Raw genomic sequence first — 18043 nt, 5'->3', positions numbered from 1 at the left:
CAGAGTTAAATTATAATTTGGTTTCCCTAGTGTAAACACAATTATGTGTGATTCATGAAGTTATTATGTTTGCTGAACCCGTATTACAGTTGTAATTGTGCTAGAAAGCGCTGCTACATGATTGAATTATTTCTGCAAATAATTTTCCAGAACATAGCCTATCAGTCTTCTAAAGGTTCAAGAAAATATTTTATCCGTGGGGTTTTGTACACAAACATAACAATAATTTTAAAATAAGTTATATTTAAGTATAAGTTATACATAAGTTACAAAAGGGTGGAATTTATTTGACATAGTAGACCACAAGGTTTTGGGGTTTATCATGTATAATTTCTGACAAACAAAATACTGGTCGACGAATTACTAGCGTTTATTAACATTACCCAACGTTTTATTTTTATGTAGACAATTGGTTTAGGTATTTTTTTCGATATGTTTTTAGTGCTAACCTTCAAGCCTGTAAGTTACTCATGAATAATTTCTGACAAACAAATACTGGTCGACGAATTACTAGCGTTTATTAACATTACCCAACATTATATGTTTATGTAGACAATTGGTTTGGGTATTTTTTTGATATGTTTATTGAGCGGAGCGAGCGAAGCGAGCGAAGCTCTTATACGTCGACTTTTATGCATTTCGTAATACGCAAACTCCTCCTAGACGGCTGAATCAATCGTTTTCAAATTTTGCATGGTGATAAAGACCATATCGGTGAGTGCCAACATCTATATGGCGTTAAAAAAGTCTCTCAGGAATCCGCCCCACTGGGTCTCAAAGTTTCAATGTAATCCATATGGAAGCAGTATTTGACACATAAACAAAGACATATGATCAGCTGTTGACTTTTCAATGCAGTAGATCAATAAATAGCTGTTAGCATTATTCCACAGATATTAGAACATAAACGGTGGTATGGATCATAAATATAATCAAATGACGACACTAGCTTGAGGTCCGTGACGTAGGAAGTGGTGAAGGAAGTAGTAAAGGTGAGCAGTCTGGAGTGTGAAAACTGTTTAAGACGATTAGATTTAGGTAGGTATCTGCATTCCTAAAATTCTATGAGAAGGGTGGAAACGGGTCCGTGACGTAGGAAGTGGTGAAGGAAGTAGTCAAGGCGAGCTGCCCGGAGTGTGAGAACTGTTTATGACGATTAGATTAAGGTATCTGCATTACTAAAATTTTATGGGAAGGGAGGAAAACGGGTCCGCGACGTAGGACGTGGTGAAGGAAGTAGTCAAGGTGAGCTGTCCGGAGTGTGGAAACTGTTTATGACTATTAGATTTAGCTATCTGCATTCCTAAAATTCTATGGGAAGGGGGGAAACAGGTCCGCGACGTAGGAAGTGGTGAAGGAAGTAGTCAAGGCAAGCTGTCCGGAGTGTGGGAACTGTTTATGACAATTAGATTAAGGTATCTGCATCCAAAAATGCTATTGGAAGGGAAGGAAACAGGTCCGCGACGTAGGAAGTGGTGAAGGAAGTAGTAAAGGCGAGCTGTTCGGGGTATGGGATCTGTTTATGACCATTAGATTATGGTATCTACAATCCTAAAATGCTATGGGACGGGAGGAAAACAGGTCCGCGATGTACGAAGTGGTGAAGGAAGTAGTCAAGGCGAGCTGTCCGGAGTGTGGGGACTGTTTATGACAATTAGATTAAGGTATCTGCAATCCTAAAATGCTATTGGAAGGGAAGGAAACAGGTCCGCGACGTAGGAAGTGGTGAAGGAAGTAGTAAAGGTGAGCTGTTCGGGGTATGGGATCTTTTTATGACCATTAGATTAAGGTATTTGCAATCCTAAAATGCTATGGGAAGAGGGGGAAACAGGTCTGCGACGTAAGAAGAGGTGAAGGAAGTAGTAAGGTGAGCAGTGTTCAGTTTGGGAACTGGAAACCGTTTGTAGCAGTTAGATTAATGTATCTGCAATGCTGAAATGCAATGAGAAGGGATGGAAGCATGGCCACGACATAGAAAATGGGGAAAGAAGTAGTAAAGGCTAGCAGTGCGGAATGTGGGCAATAGTTGTGGCAATTAGATTAACGTATCTAAAATACTAAAATGCTATGGAAAGTGATGAAAACAGGTCCACGATGTAGGAAGTGGCTTAGGAAGTAGTAAAGTATGAACATATTGTGAGAACCGTCTGTGGCAGTTAGATTAATGTATCTTCAGTCCTAAAATGCTATGAGAAGGGAAGGAAACAGGCCCCACGACGTAGGAAGTAGTGAAGGAAGTAGTAAAAGCTGGCAGTGCAGAGTGAGGGAACCGTTTGGGCAGTTAGATAAATGCTATGAGAAGGGATGGAAACAGGTCTATGACGTAGGAAATGGTGAAGGAAGTAGTAAGGCTTGCAGTGCAGGGTGTGGGAAGTGAATTTGGCAATTACATTAATGTATCTGGAATCCTAAAATGCTATGGGATGAGAGGGAAACAGGTCCACGACGTAGGGGATGGTAAAGGAAGTAGTAAAGGTGGGCAGTGTTGAGTGTGGTAATGGATTAATGTATCTGCAATGCTAAAATGCTATGGGAAGATACTGTAGACTGTAGGTTAAAATGATTATGAAGCACGAATCGTTACATATTTCGATACGTATTCAATAGTTTACAATAGAAATTTACAACTGAGTAGACAACAACTGAGTTTTACTCCATAGAGGCTAAAAACGAATTTTTTCCCCTAAAGAGTAAAAATGCTACTTTAGACCCGCAATGCATGCACCAATGACGACTGTTTTTACTGCAGTATGACAAAAACAATATAAAATGAACCCTTGATGACTCCGCTCAATTTTGTGGATGCCTCTGCGAACGCCACCTAGTAGTGATTACCTTCAAGTCTGTAAGTTACTGGTTTGTTCTTAAGCTGTCCATGCTGGACCCATAGGCCGTTGTCATGGGGCTATCATAATACTTCTATTAATAAAAATATAGATGAAAAATTGAGAAAAACCCATATTTTCTCGAAAAAACATCCAATGACATAGAAGAACACCAAGGGCTTTACAGAGATAAATGCAAAATGTTTAGATATCCGCAAAGGATATCATTATATCCAGCAATAATCTTAAAGAGAGGGCCCATCAAAGAGAGAGTTACCAAGCTATGGTGTGGAAACGACTAGGCTTGCGGTAGGTGTACGTAAATTCACTTTTATTTCAGATATTAACTTAACAAGCAATTTAATCGTGTCCGTTTCTACTATACGTATTTATTTGTATTTATAAAATTCCAATTACGTAATACAGATGCAAAATAAAACATTACATTTTCTACATGGTTCATCTTAAGTAACATAAGTTAACTAAGTATTTTGGCAATGGTTCTTTAGGTAAGTTGTAGAAGAGACTTTGGCCGAGAAAGAGTGACGGTTGCCTCTTGGAAGCCAATTTCCCGCGCACGCGATATTATCTGCGACAGATAACCGTAGGAGGGGGAAATATAAACGAGGGAAAATATCATGAAAGGAAAAGACCGCTAATAGTTAAGAGACACAATCTGTTACGCATCTTATTATATCTACTCACTTTTCGTAAATATTGTTGTATTAATGTGAAGCGTGCTCTAAAGTTATCAGTAGGCTAATGTTTTTAAATACAAAAAAAGTAATATTGGAAAAATATAATTGATTTGTGTAACGAAATAGAAGTGAAAGGAGGAAATATATTTTGGAAATACTGTGGAAAATTAAAAACTAACCGTAAGCATATATTGTTATATATTTTTTTTGAATTTTGCAAATATGTATCTTTGATTGTAACATCATTATCAGGAACATACAGTAGAAGACTGTATACGAAAATGTTCTCCTTAAATGTGAATACAAAATCCTAGGCATGCATCCGGAGGTTGTTCAATTTTAAAAAGTAAAAATAGGTTATATACATATCCTAAAAGACTGCTATGCGACTATTTTTCATGACTTAGGCGTAAAAGGATTTAAAAGTATAACCAATTTGACAGTTAAAACTATAATATTGTCATTAGGACGTTAAGTTTACATTCGTGTAAAAACTGTAATATTATCTATAGAAAAGTTATTATCTTTATAAATTGGTCCCATTTACTGTATAAATAACATTATCAGCTAACTTACAACTTAATAAACTAACAGTTTTATTTTTATCTAGTAAGGTAAAACTAGAAAGCTTATCTAAGTTCCTTAGGTTTTACCTAGACAATGAAATTCCCAAGTTCCGTTCCTTCGTCGTAATACGTTACGTGTTCTGTATTCTTATTTGACTCTTTAAAACCTCTGCCAGTTTTCAGCTATTTTACTGAGAAATAAGTATGACTAACATTGAATAAAAATTTAATCACTTTAGTTTTTTTGGCATTTCTGACAATGATATAAGGATAAAAGCATTTTTGGTACAGCGAAAAACATCTGGAGATCTTTTTGTATTATTTAGGTCTACTTTTTTTCAACTACGAACTGAACTTGGGATGCAAAATGACGGAACATTCACCCATTACAAGCTGAGCCCTATCTTAACCTAGCGATTGAATGTGTATGAATTTGAAAATTTCCACTAAACGATTCCCACACAATTTTCATAGTAACAAATATATTAATATTTTACTTATAATTGCACGCTGCAGTCTCAGAAAAGGAAATAAGACAGTGGTAAGTAAATTGAAATAATTCCTTTCGGTTACAATTTTGTATTTCCACAAACAAACTAAAAATACAATCATTTCAGATGACATAACTAGGAATCGCGTTATTCATTTATGGTATAATGTCTTCAAACACATTTTTGTGGGATTCCATTAGTCGGCTATTTTGTTGGGATGTCAAAACTATTTACGCATGCAAATCTGGTATCCTTCATTATTTTTGTTTTTCAGTATATTGTTTAGGTATCTATTTCTGTTCGGCTAGAAGTTTATGAATAAATACGATGAGATTGAAACACGTTACTTGAAATTCATATACATATTTTGGGAAATAAATAATTATGTAGACAATTTTGTAAAGAATAAAAAATGAATGAATAGCTTTTTAAACCATTCTTGTCAATTTTTTTCAGGCACAAAGGATTCCTAAAAGACTGTCCCAATGGGCTTCTAACGGAGCAGGTATTTGTATGCAATTCTTATGCAATATACTTTTTGATTAAATATACAATTTTTATTACGCAATACATACTCAATTGTTAAATAACTTTCCATCTATTAGGTAAATCGTTACAATTATTTTATGGTTATTTTAAACAGTGTCACTTTAGGTTACTAGGTATTAATAGTGCTAAACGTCCTATGTTGACTTGTTGACCATGTTATTTTAAGTAAAATAGAGTTACTGAAGTTGACTGCTTGTTTATAGGCATACAACTTTATTTGTTGACTTTAAAAAGTTAATAACCCAAACGGTTTTGGAGTTCCTCAAAGCTTTAATATTCTTTGAGTAAATTTAATTTAAGCCGGGAAAAGCTCCAAAAGTAAATTTCGTTTCAAAGTGAACCCTTTTGAATGAAAATAATCTGGAACTTATTAAAATGTGTTCAGTTTATTTTTCGATTAGTAGACAAAATCTTCTACAGGGAAATAAACAGTATAGTGACATTTTTATATTCTTTTCTTTGTTTCAGGGTTTCATAAAAATATATAGACAGTTTTTTCCACAAGGGGATCCTACGAAGTTTGCCTCACTAGTGTTTAGGGTCTTCGATGAAAATAATGTGAGTAAATGACCTAATTATAATTTTTTTTTTAGTAAGTATTAAAAGGGTTATAATACTTTTTATAAGAGTGTTGATCAATGTATTTTGTAATGTTGTGCTTAAAATAAATTTATTAAAATTGTGTTGGTTATATGGTTATATGGCTTATATGGTTTTTAATATTTTGTTTATACATAGATCATCTTGAATTTATTTCACTGAAATTGTTTTTAATAAAGTCTATTTAGGACTCAAGCGTTTTATACGGTACTAATAAAATACGTTGCTTTATTATGTTAACATAAAACATCATTCTAAATATATCTAATGTTTTTTCTGGTTAAGCAAACTCGTATGTGGTCTTTGGATACCTTTACAGCATGGATGTAATTATTCATTTTAGTAATGAATAAAACTATAAAAACTGAAGTTAACTAAGTTTTAAACTTCTGCACTTTTTGATAAGATATACCCTACTTCAAATTTAAATTAAATCTCGCATAGAAAACATTCTAAGATATTAAGTGCGGGGTGTTTATAGAATAATGTTATAGTATACTTTTAAAACAATACCCCCGCCGCAGCAAACCTGCCGACTAAGCGTATTTCCATTTGTCTGAATTGATTTTCAGTTAAATTATATTTTAATAACATTAGGTTTAACGAGTACCTAGGTTTGCTGCTACAAGGAAACAAATAAAGTGTGTTTTTGAGTAAAATATTGATAGCTTAGTACAAAATAAATAAATTTGACAAGTTTGATCAAAATATATTCATAAACAAGCAAACTACAACATTTGACAATATTCTCCATAAGAATAACATGGGAATTTTAAATTTACAATTTTTTAAATTTTCTCCGTTACTAATAATTGAACAAAAATACTTTTATATACTAAATTATTTGTTTTTTTAAGCTCTTTAAAAAGGTCTAAACAGAAATTGGGAAATTTTGTGTTTTGAGGGGCAAAAGTGAGAAAAACCAATTTTTACCCCATAAAACCCCCCGTAAAGTCCCGTTCCCATGGTCCGATCGTGCTGGTTCGCGAACTCATTCAAGTTTATCCCGCTTTACACCTTTAAACCAAATTTCATCAAAATCGGACAAAAATTACTCAAGTTATCGCGTTCACGGACGTATATATATATATATATATATATATATATTAAAATTAAAACATATTTAAAAGTACCCTTTTAGTAATTATTTTATTTTTCATGACGACATGTTTCGGAACTAAGTCCATTGTCAAGTCATTTTTACCATAACCTCATTCTTATAAGAATGAGGTTATGGTAAAAATGACTTGACAATGGACTTAGTTCCGAAACATGTCGTCATGAAAAATAAAATAATTACTAAAAGGGTACTTTGTTATATATGTTTTAATTTTATTATATTAGTAGCCCTAAAAATGCAAGAAAATAATAATATATATATATATATATATATATAAATACATATAAAAAAATTTGAACGAATAGTGTTTCTGGCCTCTGGGGACATCAAAATGAAAAAGTAAATCGGTCCCGGGTCTAGGTCTTACCGTGCCACCTACGGTAATAGCTACTTCCCTATAGGGAAATTCGCTAAAAAGAAAGTAACTTTCATACATAGTAAAATGCTTATACTATTTCTAACTAAATACACTTTGATCTTACGCAAATGAGTGGTTACATTTGTTACTCACCAGATATAAAATCTGCAGCCTATTTTGCGCTACACTACATATCCCTTTATGAATGTAGTGAACACTGCATTTATTAGGTTTACTAACCAATTAGCTGAATTGTAAAGTCAATTCTGTGTCATAAGAGACAATATCCATCTACATCTATCAGTGTGTTAATTTAAAATAATAAAAACTATGAGTTATAACATTCAACGCATGTGTTTTAACGTATGAAAGCAAAACTATTTGAACTACAGTATTCATGGATATGAAATTCTGCTTATTTTAATAAACAAAAACTCATCATTATTTTATAAAGAATTTGGATCTATAATTTACAAAAAAGATATCGCATGACCGGACAAAGACGAATAAAGAATTTTGGATCCTCGTTAAATGTGATCATTAGTAACCACATTTTGTTCAACATTGATCCAGTTTATGCATGGAGATTACTTTCATTTTTCAGGATGGTTCAATCGAATTCGAGGAGTTTATTCGAGCACTTTCTGTGACGTCGAGGGGGAATCTGGACGAAAAACTTCATTGTAAGTATAACTGTTAACTTTTCATGCGTTTTCTTATCTTGTTTTTACTATTATAACTGTCTAAGCTACGTTAATAATATTAACACAGTACTTCATATTTTCCCGCACTGAATAAAAAAAAATAATATTTTGAATTTTTTATATTTGTATAGAAAGAAATGTGTATATGACTCAGGAGTAACTAAAATTAAATGTTTCGAGCTAATCTAAAATGGCTAGTTAACAAAGCAAAACTATTGTATTGTATTATGGGGGAAAATTGGGAAAACCCTGAGGTTACACAAGCCAGTGGCATTTCTTGAATACTGTTTAAATAATCGGGTTTCTTAGTAATAGTGCAAAACGTCGAGATTTTTTTCAGATGGCAGTATTGGTTAGTAATTGAAAAAATAGTAACTAAGTCAAGACTTCGTACTTTATATGATCAACTTAGCAACCTTTGGATATGAAAGTAAGAACTTGCTTTTCCCCCCCTTATTGGTCCTCGGAATCTAGTTCTCCCTTTTTTGAAACACATTAATTACAGTCACACTAAGTTTGCGTTCACAAAAAGCAACATTTTTTTAAATTTCGTAGCCTCTCTTAACCTTAAATTCACCCGTACACGTTGTCCTCTTAGGACTCTGTGCCCTCTGTTCTCATGGAGACGCTTGAGCTTGGTTTGCAAAGCAAGGGTTAACAGGCAAAGTACAAGAATGGCCCGTACTGATAATTTTATATTAGCGGCCCCTTTAGTAGACCTTTGTTTTGGACTTTGGTACGCGGTTTGGTTTTACAGTCTGAGCCACTGATTCATCATAGCACGATCCCCTAAGATCTGTTATCAACATTCTTTCCATCCAAAAACTGTATATAGGCCATTCTGAAATCAAGCGGAATTTTTTGTCCCTCAATGTTTTCTACCCTATAAAAAAAACTAATTTATATAAACTTAATATTTTTTATAAATAAATCAAGTGTGTATTTAAAAGATCCCAATGTTATTTTATTTAAATAATTTTACGTTTAAGAGATAAAATCTGTGAAGTACCCGAGGTGTAACCACGATGGCATGCCCCACCCATTTATTAAAACACTGACAAGTGATTTATGAAACAAATCATTGAATTATATAACAAATTCTCGATATCAGTAATAAAATATACAGTATGACCTAGACTTAACACAATCTTAACAATTGTTACATAAATATCTAATTAGCTTAATATAAGGGCAAATGTTGTAGATGGGGTTAGACGTAACTTCCATGAACCATATAAAAGTTCTAAAAGTGCTCACTGGAGAGCAACACTGACCATTAATGGAGTTTTGAGAGAGAAGGGGGCAGTCATATTGACTATTGAGGTTTCTGTTGATTGTTTTCTGCTGATGGTGTCCTACTTGCTGTTGATAAACAGGATTTCCTTTCTCGCAAAGCGAGTACCTTTTAAACTTGTAACCTCCATGTGTGCTACAAATAATGCGTGTCATATGCCAGTCATATGCCATATGACTGTCATATGCCATTAAAATTTTAACTTCTTTCAGAAAACATAAGATCTGGATATATGAATCTATAAGTTAGGATCTGCAAGTGACAGAAAAATGTAACTCTCATGGATAATTACTATGAATAATACAGCATTATTATATTACTAGTGGCTTGTAGGGACATAAGTCCCTAAAAATCTCAATAATACAAAACAAATTAGTCTAATATTCAAACATACTAAGAAATATATTATCCACGTGTCACACTGGATATCCCTTAACGCCATCTTTTAAGTAAAAAGCAGTTTGCTGTTTGTCTTTGTTTGCATTTTTGATGTTATTTTGACGTAACCCTAGATTTTTTCTGATCAACATAAAGAAACTACAATTAGTGTAAGTTTATGTGGTGGTATTCCTCTTAAAGGTGTGATTGACGTTACATATTCGATCAAATTTGGCCTAATCATCGGCTGATTCTTAACTCTTTTGCGACAACAGACATTACCTAAAATATCCAAACAATATTGTTTTTCCTCCCATTGGAACTTGTAATAGTACTTACTTAATTAACAAATATATATTTACTGTACGAACCTATTCCATCTTTATTCCCAGTAGTGTAGCCGTTGAGGTTATTCCACTTCATACAAAATATTGAATAAACACTACAATAAAATCTCAAATATAAAATAAAGAATGTGTAGAATAAATCATATGTTTTGGAATGAAAACAAAGCAGAAGTTTTCCATTTAATGATTTAATCTTGAATATTGTTAATTATTTAGTCAATGTGGATATTTCATGTTAAACGTTAAAATACACAAATTTGAAAAGTTTTACTGTAAAATAATTGATTTCCACATTCTAGCTATAACGTAACTAAAAGTCTTAATTATTATAGGTAACGTTATCCCTGGTTTTATATATAGTACATTGCAGAATTGACTGGCAAATAAGTAATCCAAATGTAATATTGCTCACTGGCTTGATGATAAATCACGACCAGCTGTTTTGAAGTAAACACAAATCAGCAGCAAATGGCTTATAATGCTATTCTTATGGAGAACATTTTACGCTATACCTCGTTTTCTGGTAACTTTACGGAAATTATGCTATTTTTGCCGAGTCCCTGGGGTCAAGACCTTTAATTTAAGACATCTACCACTTTTCTGCGACTTACCAGTCGTCCACAATTTTCTGGTAAAAATGTTGTCTTACAGAATTATATATAAGGATATTCATTCTTGACCTTTAAGAAGGGTGTATATGTATTTAGTTTGTTACTAGACTTTTAAAAATATATTAAAAATAAATATTATTCCTTAAACATGTGTTTAACAATTTTGGGCGGAAATTCCACTTAATTTCAGAATGGCCCATATTCTTGTATTACATACTTCACAATCTACTCTGCAGTAAATTATTTAAATATTTGCTCGTTACAGGGGCGTTCAGGTTGTACGACGTTGACAACGATGGCTTCATCACGAGAGATGAGATGTACAACATCGTCGATGCAATATACCAGATGGTTGTAAGTACTGTACGAGTTCAATTAAACTTTTAGTAAGGCTGGTTTTATGCACCGCGACAGTCGCGAGTCGCGCCACGTCTTGCGGCTGACAAAAATGTCACGCGACAGCGACACTTTTTTGTCGCGTAAACTCACATCCGGTGGTGGGGGAATTAAAGAAATCAGTCTGTTCTCAATCCAATGTTGTGTGTTGTGTTTTGATGTAGAAGTGATTATTAAGTTGTTTAAATAGACCCTGTAGTGTTGTACACGTTAATGACAAAACCCCAGTTATTTAAACAACACATACAATTTACTGTTGGAATTGGGTCAACCCTCTTAAAAATGTCATTACACAATATAATGATGTAACTTATATTACAAATAAATAGTAAAGAACTCATTTATATACTAATTATTAACATTAATCAATATAAGTATATGGAGAATATACCACGTGGAGTATGAAAAATACTACTGTCGCGCCGCGACTGTCGCGGTGCATAAACGTGCCCATTTGATCCAATAGAACTTGAACCGCGCGCGACACAATTTTTGAAGCTGCGATTCTAAAACCTGTCGCGGGTATTTAGAGTCGCTCCGCGGCAGTTTGTCGCTGTCGCGGTGCATAAATGCTCCCATTTAACTCAATAGAACTTGAGTCGCGCCGCGACACGCGACACGCGACTGTCGCGGTGCATAAAACCGGCCTAACATTACTCTCAATCTTCACTCAGCAAAATTTCTTATTTGGTCAAAAACTTAAAAGTGACACAACATTATTATATTTTTGCGTTAAATTATGGTTAGCAAAAGCCTTTTCTTTAAAGAATTTAATTTATTAGTTGAATCGATGGGTTGGTTTTTGTCTATTCAATTGAAGCTAGATCAATTAATTTAATCAAATATTGTAAGATTTCAAAGGGAAATTTTTGTTTGTTTAAAAACTTATAGTTAATACTACGAGAGCAAATTATTTGATAACGTTATAAAAATTTGTAACGTTTGAAAATTAGTTTTTGTGATATCAACCTGTAGTTCCAACCAGAAGATAAAAAAGGTGGAAAACTTTTCAGGCGGAATTTTTTTCGTATAATATTACAATATGGATATGTTCCACAAACATAGAACACAAAGGAAAATACATTCAAAATGTATGTCATGCAACGCATCAAAGCACACTAAAACAGACATTCAGCTTTATTTATTGGAGCATAAGTTTTTTCACTCCATTGAAGATTGTGTACAATTCAACAAAATATCGCATACATCGGTTCAACGATCTGATATGTCCCTTGGCTTTTCTTCTCCTCAAGCTTCAAAAACTCTTAGAAATTTAAATTCAAATTTAGGCATTATATTTAAAGTTTGTTTAGTAAGTTACTATTGATAATTTTTCAAGCTATGTTTTAAAATATCGCATTGACCTTTACCTAATTATCTAAATTTATGTTGCCAAGCTATTCACGCATCGGAAGAGCTAGTTTCTATTCTCTGATAAGGCCTATATGGTAATTTTATATTACAAGAAACCATATCGCTTATTTTATGGTCTTGTAGTTAAAGTTCCTCATTTTAAATTTATATTATCCAATAGTCAAATTGTTGTTTACTGTTTATAGGCTACGATGCTTTCATTACTGTATTTATCATCATTGCTATGTTACTGCTATTTTTTTTCCATTAAAGGTGTATACTATCGAGATTGCTATCACTGTTTTTTTTCATAATCTTTCTATCAGTGATTAAAAGTCCTTAACTGCATGAATAGTAATAATATAATTATAATTATATTATTACTAATAATAATATTATTATTATAGTATTATAAAATACTATGATTGTCTGGGGATCCGAGTGGTTATACCGTTCGCCTTCAAATTTGAAGATCGCGCTGGTTCAAATCCATTCTAGATCGTTTCCAGACCCAGATGCCATTTGCCTTTGGGCTATGAATTAATGACGCTGCCTAACAAAAAGGTCGACATTAGGTAGTAACAAGACCAGGAGTTAGATCGTTTCCTTTCAAAGCGTAAAAAATGCATCTGGCCTAAAAACACACAAAATAAAAAACATCTTTTTTTGGGGTGTATTACAGTAATTTAGCCTCACGATCAGTATAAAAATAATTTTTCGTTGAGGACCTTGAATCTAATCCTATTCTAAAACTGCCTAAAATATAGCGAGATTAATTCCATACAAAACCAGCCAAAGCTGACATCAAATCCCAGAGAACTGAATTCTAGTCAAAAAATAAGCTAAATACCCTAAAATAATACATAAATTTGTACAAATATATGGTAGGTGTACGCAACGAACATGTCTGCAAAAGATAGTGGCTGGTCAGATTTAAGATCCCAAACGTCGTGAAAATTAGTTTTTATTACCTTAATCCTCAACGTTAACGTATGTACAACGTTACATACATGTGATACACGTGATGGGCTTTTAACAAAAACCATTTACTCTACCTTCATAACATTTCCTGACCTTTTTGTGTGTTGCAGGGCCAACAGCCACAAGCGGAGGATGAGAACACGCCACAGAAGCGAGTGGACAAGATCTTCGACCAGATGGACAAGAACCACGACGACCGACTGACCCTGGAGGAGTTCCGGGAAGGCAGCAAGGCAGATCCTCGCATAGTCCAGGCCTTGTCCCTAGGCACCGACCGCCCGGAGAGAGACAGTTCCACCTCGACCGCGTAAGACCAGGAGCAGTAGGGAGTGTTCAACTGACGGAACTTATAACCAGAAAGTGATTGAGCTCAGTACGGACTTCAATAAGCACTGTTAAGTTCCCAGATTCCAGGATTTTTCAAATGTTTCAATAGCTTGTCATTTCGAGATTTGGAATTGTAAATGCTTTTGAATTAAAGCGGTTCAAATATCAAAAATCTTCGATGGCAAGGGAATAAAACCCATCCCTCTTTTACTGAACTTTAAGACGTTATCCAGGCTAACAAAATACCCAGGCTAAGCTATTTTGGTTCTTAATTTTGATGATAAACATTCTTTACTATAAGAGCAATCGCAGGTTTAATTTTCCTGAGGAATAAACAGAACTGTAATTGGAAAGCGATAGAAAAATAGGCTTGTTATTGGATCAAAATCAGGAATTAAAAAGTATTTTAGGTTTTTATGGCATTTAAAGCTCACACCTAGGAGCGAAATCAAATTCACTATTCTTACTCGTCATTTGCATTTAATCCAATAACGAAAGGGGAAAATGTTTTTGATTGATATGTAAAATATAACCTACAACTGTTAAATTAATTTTGTGAAAAGGGATATTTGACACACATATACTGTATAATAAAGTGACATGTAAGGGATAGTGATTCAAAAAAGTTGTATAGCTCAAATTACAGACAAACCAGCTTTTTCTTTACTATCCAAGTCATGAACATGTTGGTTGTATAGATTTTTTAGTTTTAACTGGGTTGAAAAATAAATTTGTAAAATTATTTAAAATGTTATACGTAATGATAGATGAGACCTCGAATAAAATCCTAAAGATGAAATGAGTCGTCTATATCAGTCAAAATTAACTAAAAAATATTTTTATTGTATAAGTAATCAAGAATCTTTTTTCGAACTAACAAATACGTTTTCCTTGTTTCAAGGGATAGTTAACACGTGCTTAATGAAGTCCCAACAGACCCTAGTTGAGATCCTATGTTTCTTCATGATAGTACTCAAATGTGTTCATCTGATCTTGATAAAGAATGTTGGAGGTCGAAACATAAGTACTGTCCAAGGTTTCTAGGAACTTTTGCCTAGAAAAGTTAGAGCGTCGATGGGATTTCAACGTGAATTCTAAAATCTGTGTGCAAAGTTTTCTTCAAAGTGTTGGAAAGTGTTGGTGAGTTGTGAAGACATTGACAATCTACAGTTTTATCTGAAGCTTTTTTGAATTCGTACAGTTCCATTAGTGTTGCATATTTATATTGCCCGTTTTAGAGCGAAAACCAAATTTGTCTTAGGTCATACTAATTTATTTTGATCACTATTTATTTCAATGTAATCTTGCTCAGTAGTACTATTTAGTTAGAAAAATAGGCTAGATATGTCCAAGTACGACCTAAACATAGCTATGGCCTTATTCATTGCGCTTTGATTTGTTATGTTTGCTTTTAAACTGGGTGGAGTATAAGAGATGGCTTTTTACTATAGATTGATTGTAAAATACTGTGCTTACTTTCCAATTCTGTTTATGACAAAAGAGTGTTTTATGTTCTGTGATATTTTAAATCCATAGATAAAATTTATAGCATTATTAGTTTCATTTCATGCAGAATTTTAAGAAACTTGTGTTAAAGGTAAGAATTAATTTATGTAATATAAATTTCCCTTCAAAAATCACAGTTAATACAGAAATGATGTTAGCTTAACATTTAGGTATACTTATAATGTAATGGTGAAAGTGATCCAAAACTATGACAAAAGGAAAAATAAGTAATACATGTTTTCCTTACATAAGTTTATCTACAAAATGTTAACAAATCATTATTCAATGTTAAATGATTTTTAGTTTTTTAAATGGACATCTTCTGATTTTAAATACATACAAGGGTTTAGCCCGTCCTACGTATGCACATCTTCAGATTTAAATGTCTTGCTTAGCAAGACATTCGAGCCTGGAGAGACCCACACATACTAAATGCAGTTTTTGTTACATTCTTCCACGGTTGAAAATCACATTCACATAAATAACAACAGTTTAATATCGTAGTAAGCACAATATTTTACGTAAAAGCGTGACGGCTCTGACACTTCCTTCAGAAATCGAATAAATAATTTGGTGTTCGCTCGTATTATACTGTTTTATATCGCGATGTCATCATTTGTGTAATATATTAAGAGTGTTGTTCATTTGAATATTTTTGTATAAATATAACGATATTATTGTATTTGTAAAGTACTTATTTGAATCTGAATTGTTAAAAGTGTACATATTATAACATAATATAGCTGTATGAATTGTTAAGAGTATGCACACAAATCACATCTCTATTATATAATTTATCCAGCCAACATAGTTATATAGCTTCCGTCCGTGCGCGGAGTCACTCGCAGTGCAATGCTGCCAAAGAATATATTTAGTTAAATATTTTAAATATGTGTAAATTTTTTCATGTGTACAAATTAAGTTTATTGCAAAAGTTCTTGACAAAATGTTGTTTTGTCGAAGATACAAGTATGTTTGAACTTAATACTTGTTTTTTAGATGCAATCATCTTTATTTAACCATTAAAATTGGTTATTTTCTTATTTTAAGACAACACATTTGTCTTTCATGTGTTTCTTTTAATATTATGCAATTTTAAAATGTTGCATTGATTTATAATTTACTAGGTAAGCTAGTTATTGGTTTTAAGAACGAAATTTCAAAAGAATTTAAACTTCTTAAGAAAAAATTTGATCAAGTATTGAATTTAGTATAACATCATTTAAAAAAGTATGATTCAAAATAATTGAAATAGTAGTAATTTTTATCTAAAATAATTATCAAGAAAATAGTGTAAAGTCTTTTTTTTAATATTTATTACATCATCTTTATAATATCATCATACGGGTACGGCATTCTAAATTAGCTACATCACCCGATTTTCTAAATACAGTTACGTTTCTTACTAACATTTTATTACGGAAAGAGAATAAATAAATGATTACAATATGATGGAATGGATTTTTACACCAAGTTTATTTGAACCATTTCTCCAATTTCTTTGTCTAAGCAATAGTTTAATGATTTATCAAACTATGTAATGATGGGATTTATCAGTTCTAAAGCCCGTTATTACAATATTGTACTGTACTAACTCTCCCATTACACGGTCAAATGCTTACTAATTTAGCAGCTTCACAGTTAAACAATACTTACCAGTATTACAGTATTCACTACTACAATTGACTTGGATACTGCTAATAGACTTTTCATCCTATAGATTTTACTGAAGATTGCTACAGCGTGTGTTTCATATCCAACACTTAAGTGCGTTAATGTCGAAATTTTTTTTCCTCTTATTTTACAGAAGATTTTTCAGCGAAGCTTTTAACACTGGTTATAGGCCTAATAATAAATTACATCCTTGTTAATAACCAGATTGACCTGAAACTATAAATAAGACATTAGTGCACTAACATGCAACCAAGCAAAGATATTGTTAAAACCTGTCGTCAGGTTATTCATAAGGATAATGAATTTACCATGGAGTATGTTCCCTCTATGCAGCTACAGTACCGTGTATCCGTGCAATATGCTTATGCTGTACATAGTTTATTTATAGTGTTTTTACCAAACATCGTTTAATATCTTAGTATAGTGGTATTGTTATATAAACAATATAACCCATGCTTATTTATTATGTAAACACAACTCAAAGCAAGAGCTGAAATCAGTTTTATCATTTTTGACTCTATTAAAATGATGTTTAAAATGTAGTTAAATTCATAAATCACTTCCTACATTTATTTTTATTAATACAATGAGTCAGTCTTAGATATCGAATTACAAATTTGTAAAAATCAGAGACTCTTCGGTTAGTGAATGTTTCAAGCTAAACCGCCAAAATGCAAATCACTTAACTGTGTTTATTTTTCTGACTAATTTGGTGAGCCTAGCTTGTCAATGTTGTGTACGAATCCAATGAAAGATATAATTAATTTGTGGCTTGTTTTGGAATCTAAAAGTGCATACACTTCTGCATGCTAACATTTACTATTTCGCTTTCAATATTTTTAGATAAACGAATCAACTCATAAATGTAATAAAATAACTAAACATCTAAATAGAATCATTGTTGTTGTTGATGTTGTTATTGTTAACGTTAAGTTATTTTCTACTTATCAGTTTGATGTTAACAAATTTGGACTGTTAAATGTGTGAATACCAGTGATGAATGCCTCATTCTTTGCAATATTTTGTTATATTTAAGGCAATAAAACTAATTATATTAAAACGTTGATTTAATTACCTTCCACTTTTTACATGGACGTATGGTTTAATTATTTATCACAACTTGACTTGAAGGAAATTGATTAAAGTAATTCAAAGACTCATGAACAAGGATCAGTATGAATAAAAATAAATTTATATTTTATATGTATATGTGTAAACTTCATAATAGTCCCTTTTATTTAGACATTGATGGACAGTGTGGTTAA

The 18043-nt window shown here is 32.6% G+C and overlaps 1 protein-coding gene across 2 annotated transcripts in view; it reads left to right on the top strand.

The window, feature by feature from the left end:
• The window catches only part of LOC128995224 (frequenin-1), a 96914-nt gene extending 80661 nt beyond the window's left edge, over positions 1-16253 (top strand). For both annotated transcript variants that reach the window (XM_054420169.1, XM_054420170.1), the window contains 6 exons: positions 4606-4630; positions 5037-5085; positions 5598-5687; positions 7812-7890; positions 10807-10895; positions 13382-16253. In XM_054420169.1, the coding sequence (XP_054276144.1) occupies positions 4606-4630; positions 5037-5085; positions 5598-5687; positions 7812-7890; positions 10807-10895; positions 13382-13582 (533 nt within the window). In that variant the 3' untranslated portion in view covers positions 13583-16253. The remainder of the gene's footprint in view (positions 1-4605; positions 4631-5036; positions 5086-5597; positions 5688-7811; positions 7891-10806; positions 10896-13381) is intronic.
• The last annotated feature ends 1790 nt before the right edge of the window (positions 16254-18043 follow it).

This window comes from Macrosteles quadrilineatus, unplaced genomic scaffold, assembly GCF_028750875.1.
Source record: "Macrosteles quadrilineatus isolate MER2022 unplaced genomic scaffold, UCM_ALF_1.0 Scaffold_5__1_contigs__length_97177068, whole genome shotgun sequence".
NCBI lineage: Eukaryota > Metazoa > Arthropoda > Insecta > Hemiptera > Cicadellidae > Macrosteles > Macrosteles quadrilineatus.
Note: the sequence above shows the minus strand (reverse complement) of the source record. Positions and strands in the feature narration are given on the sequence as shown.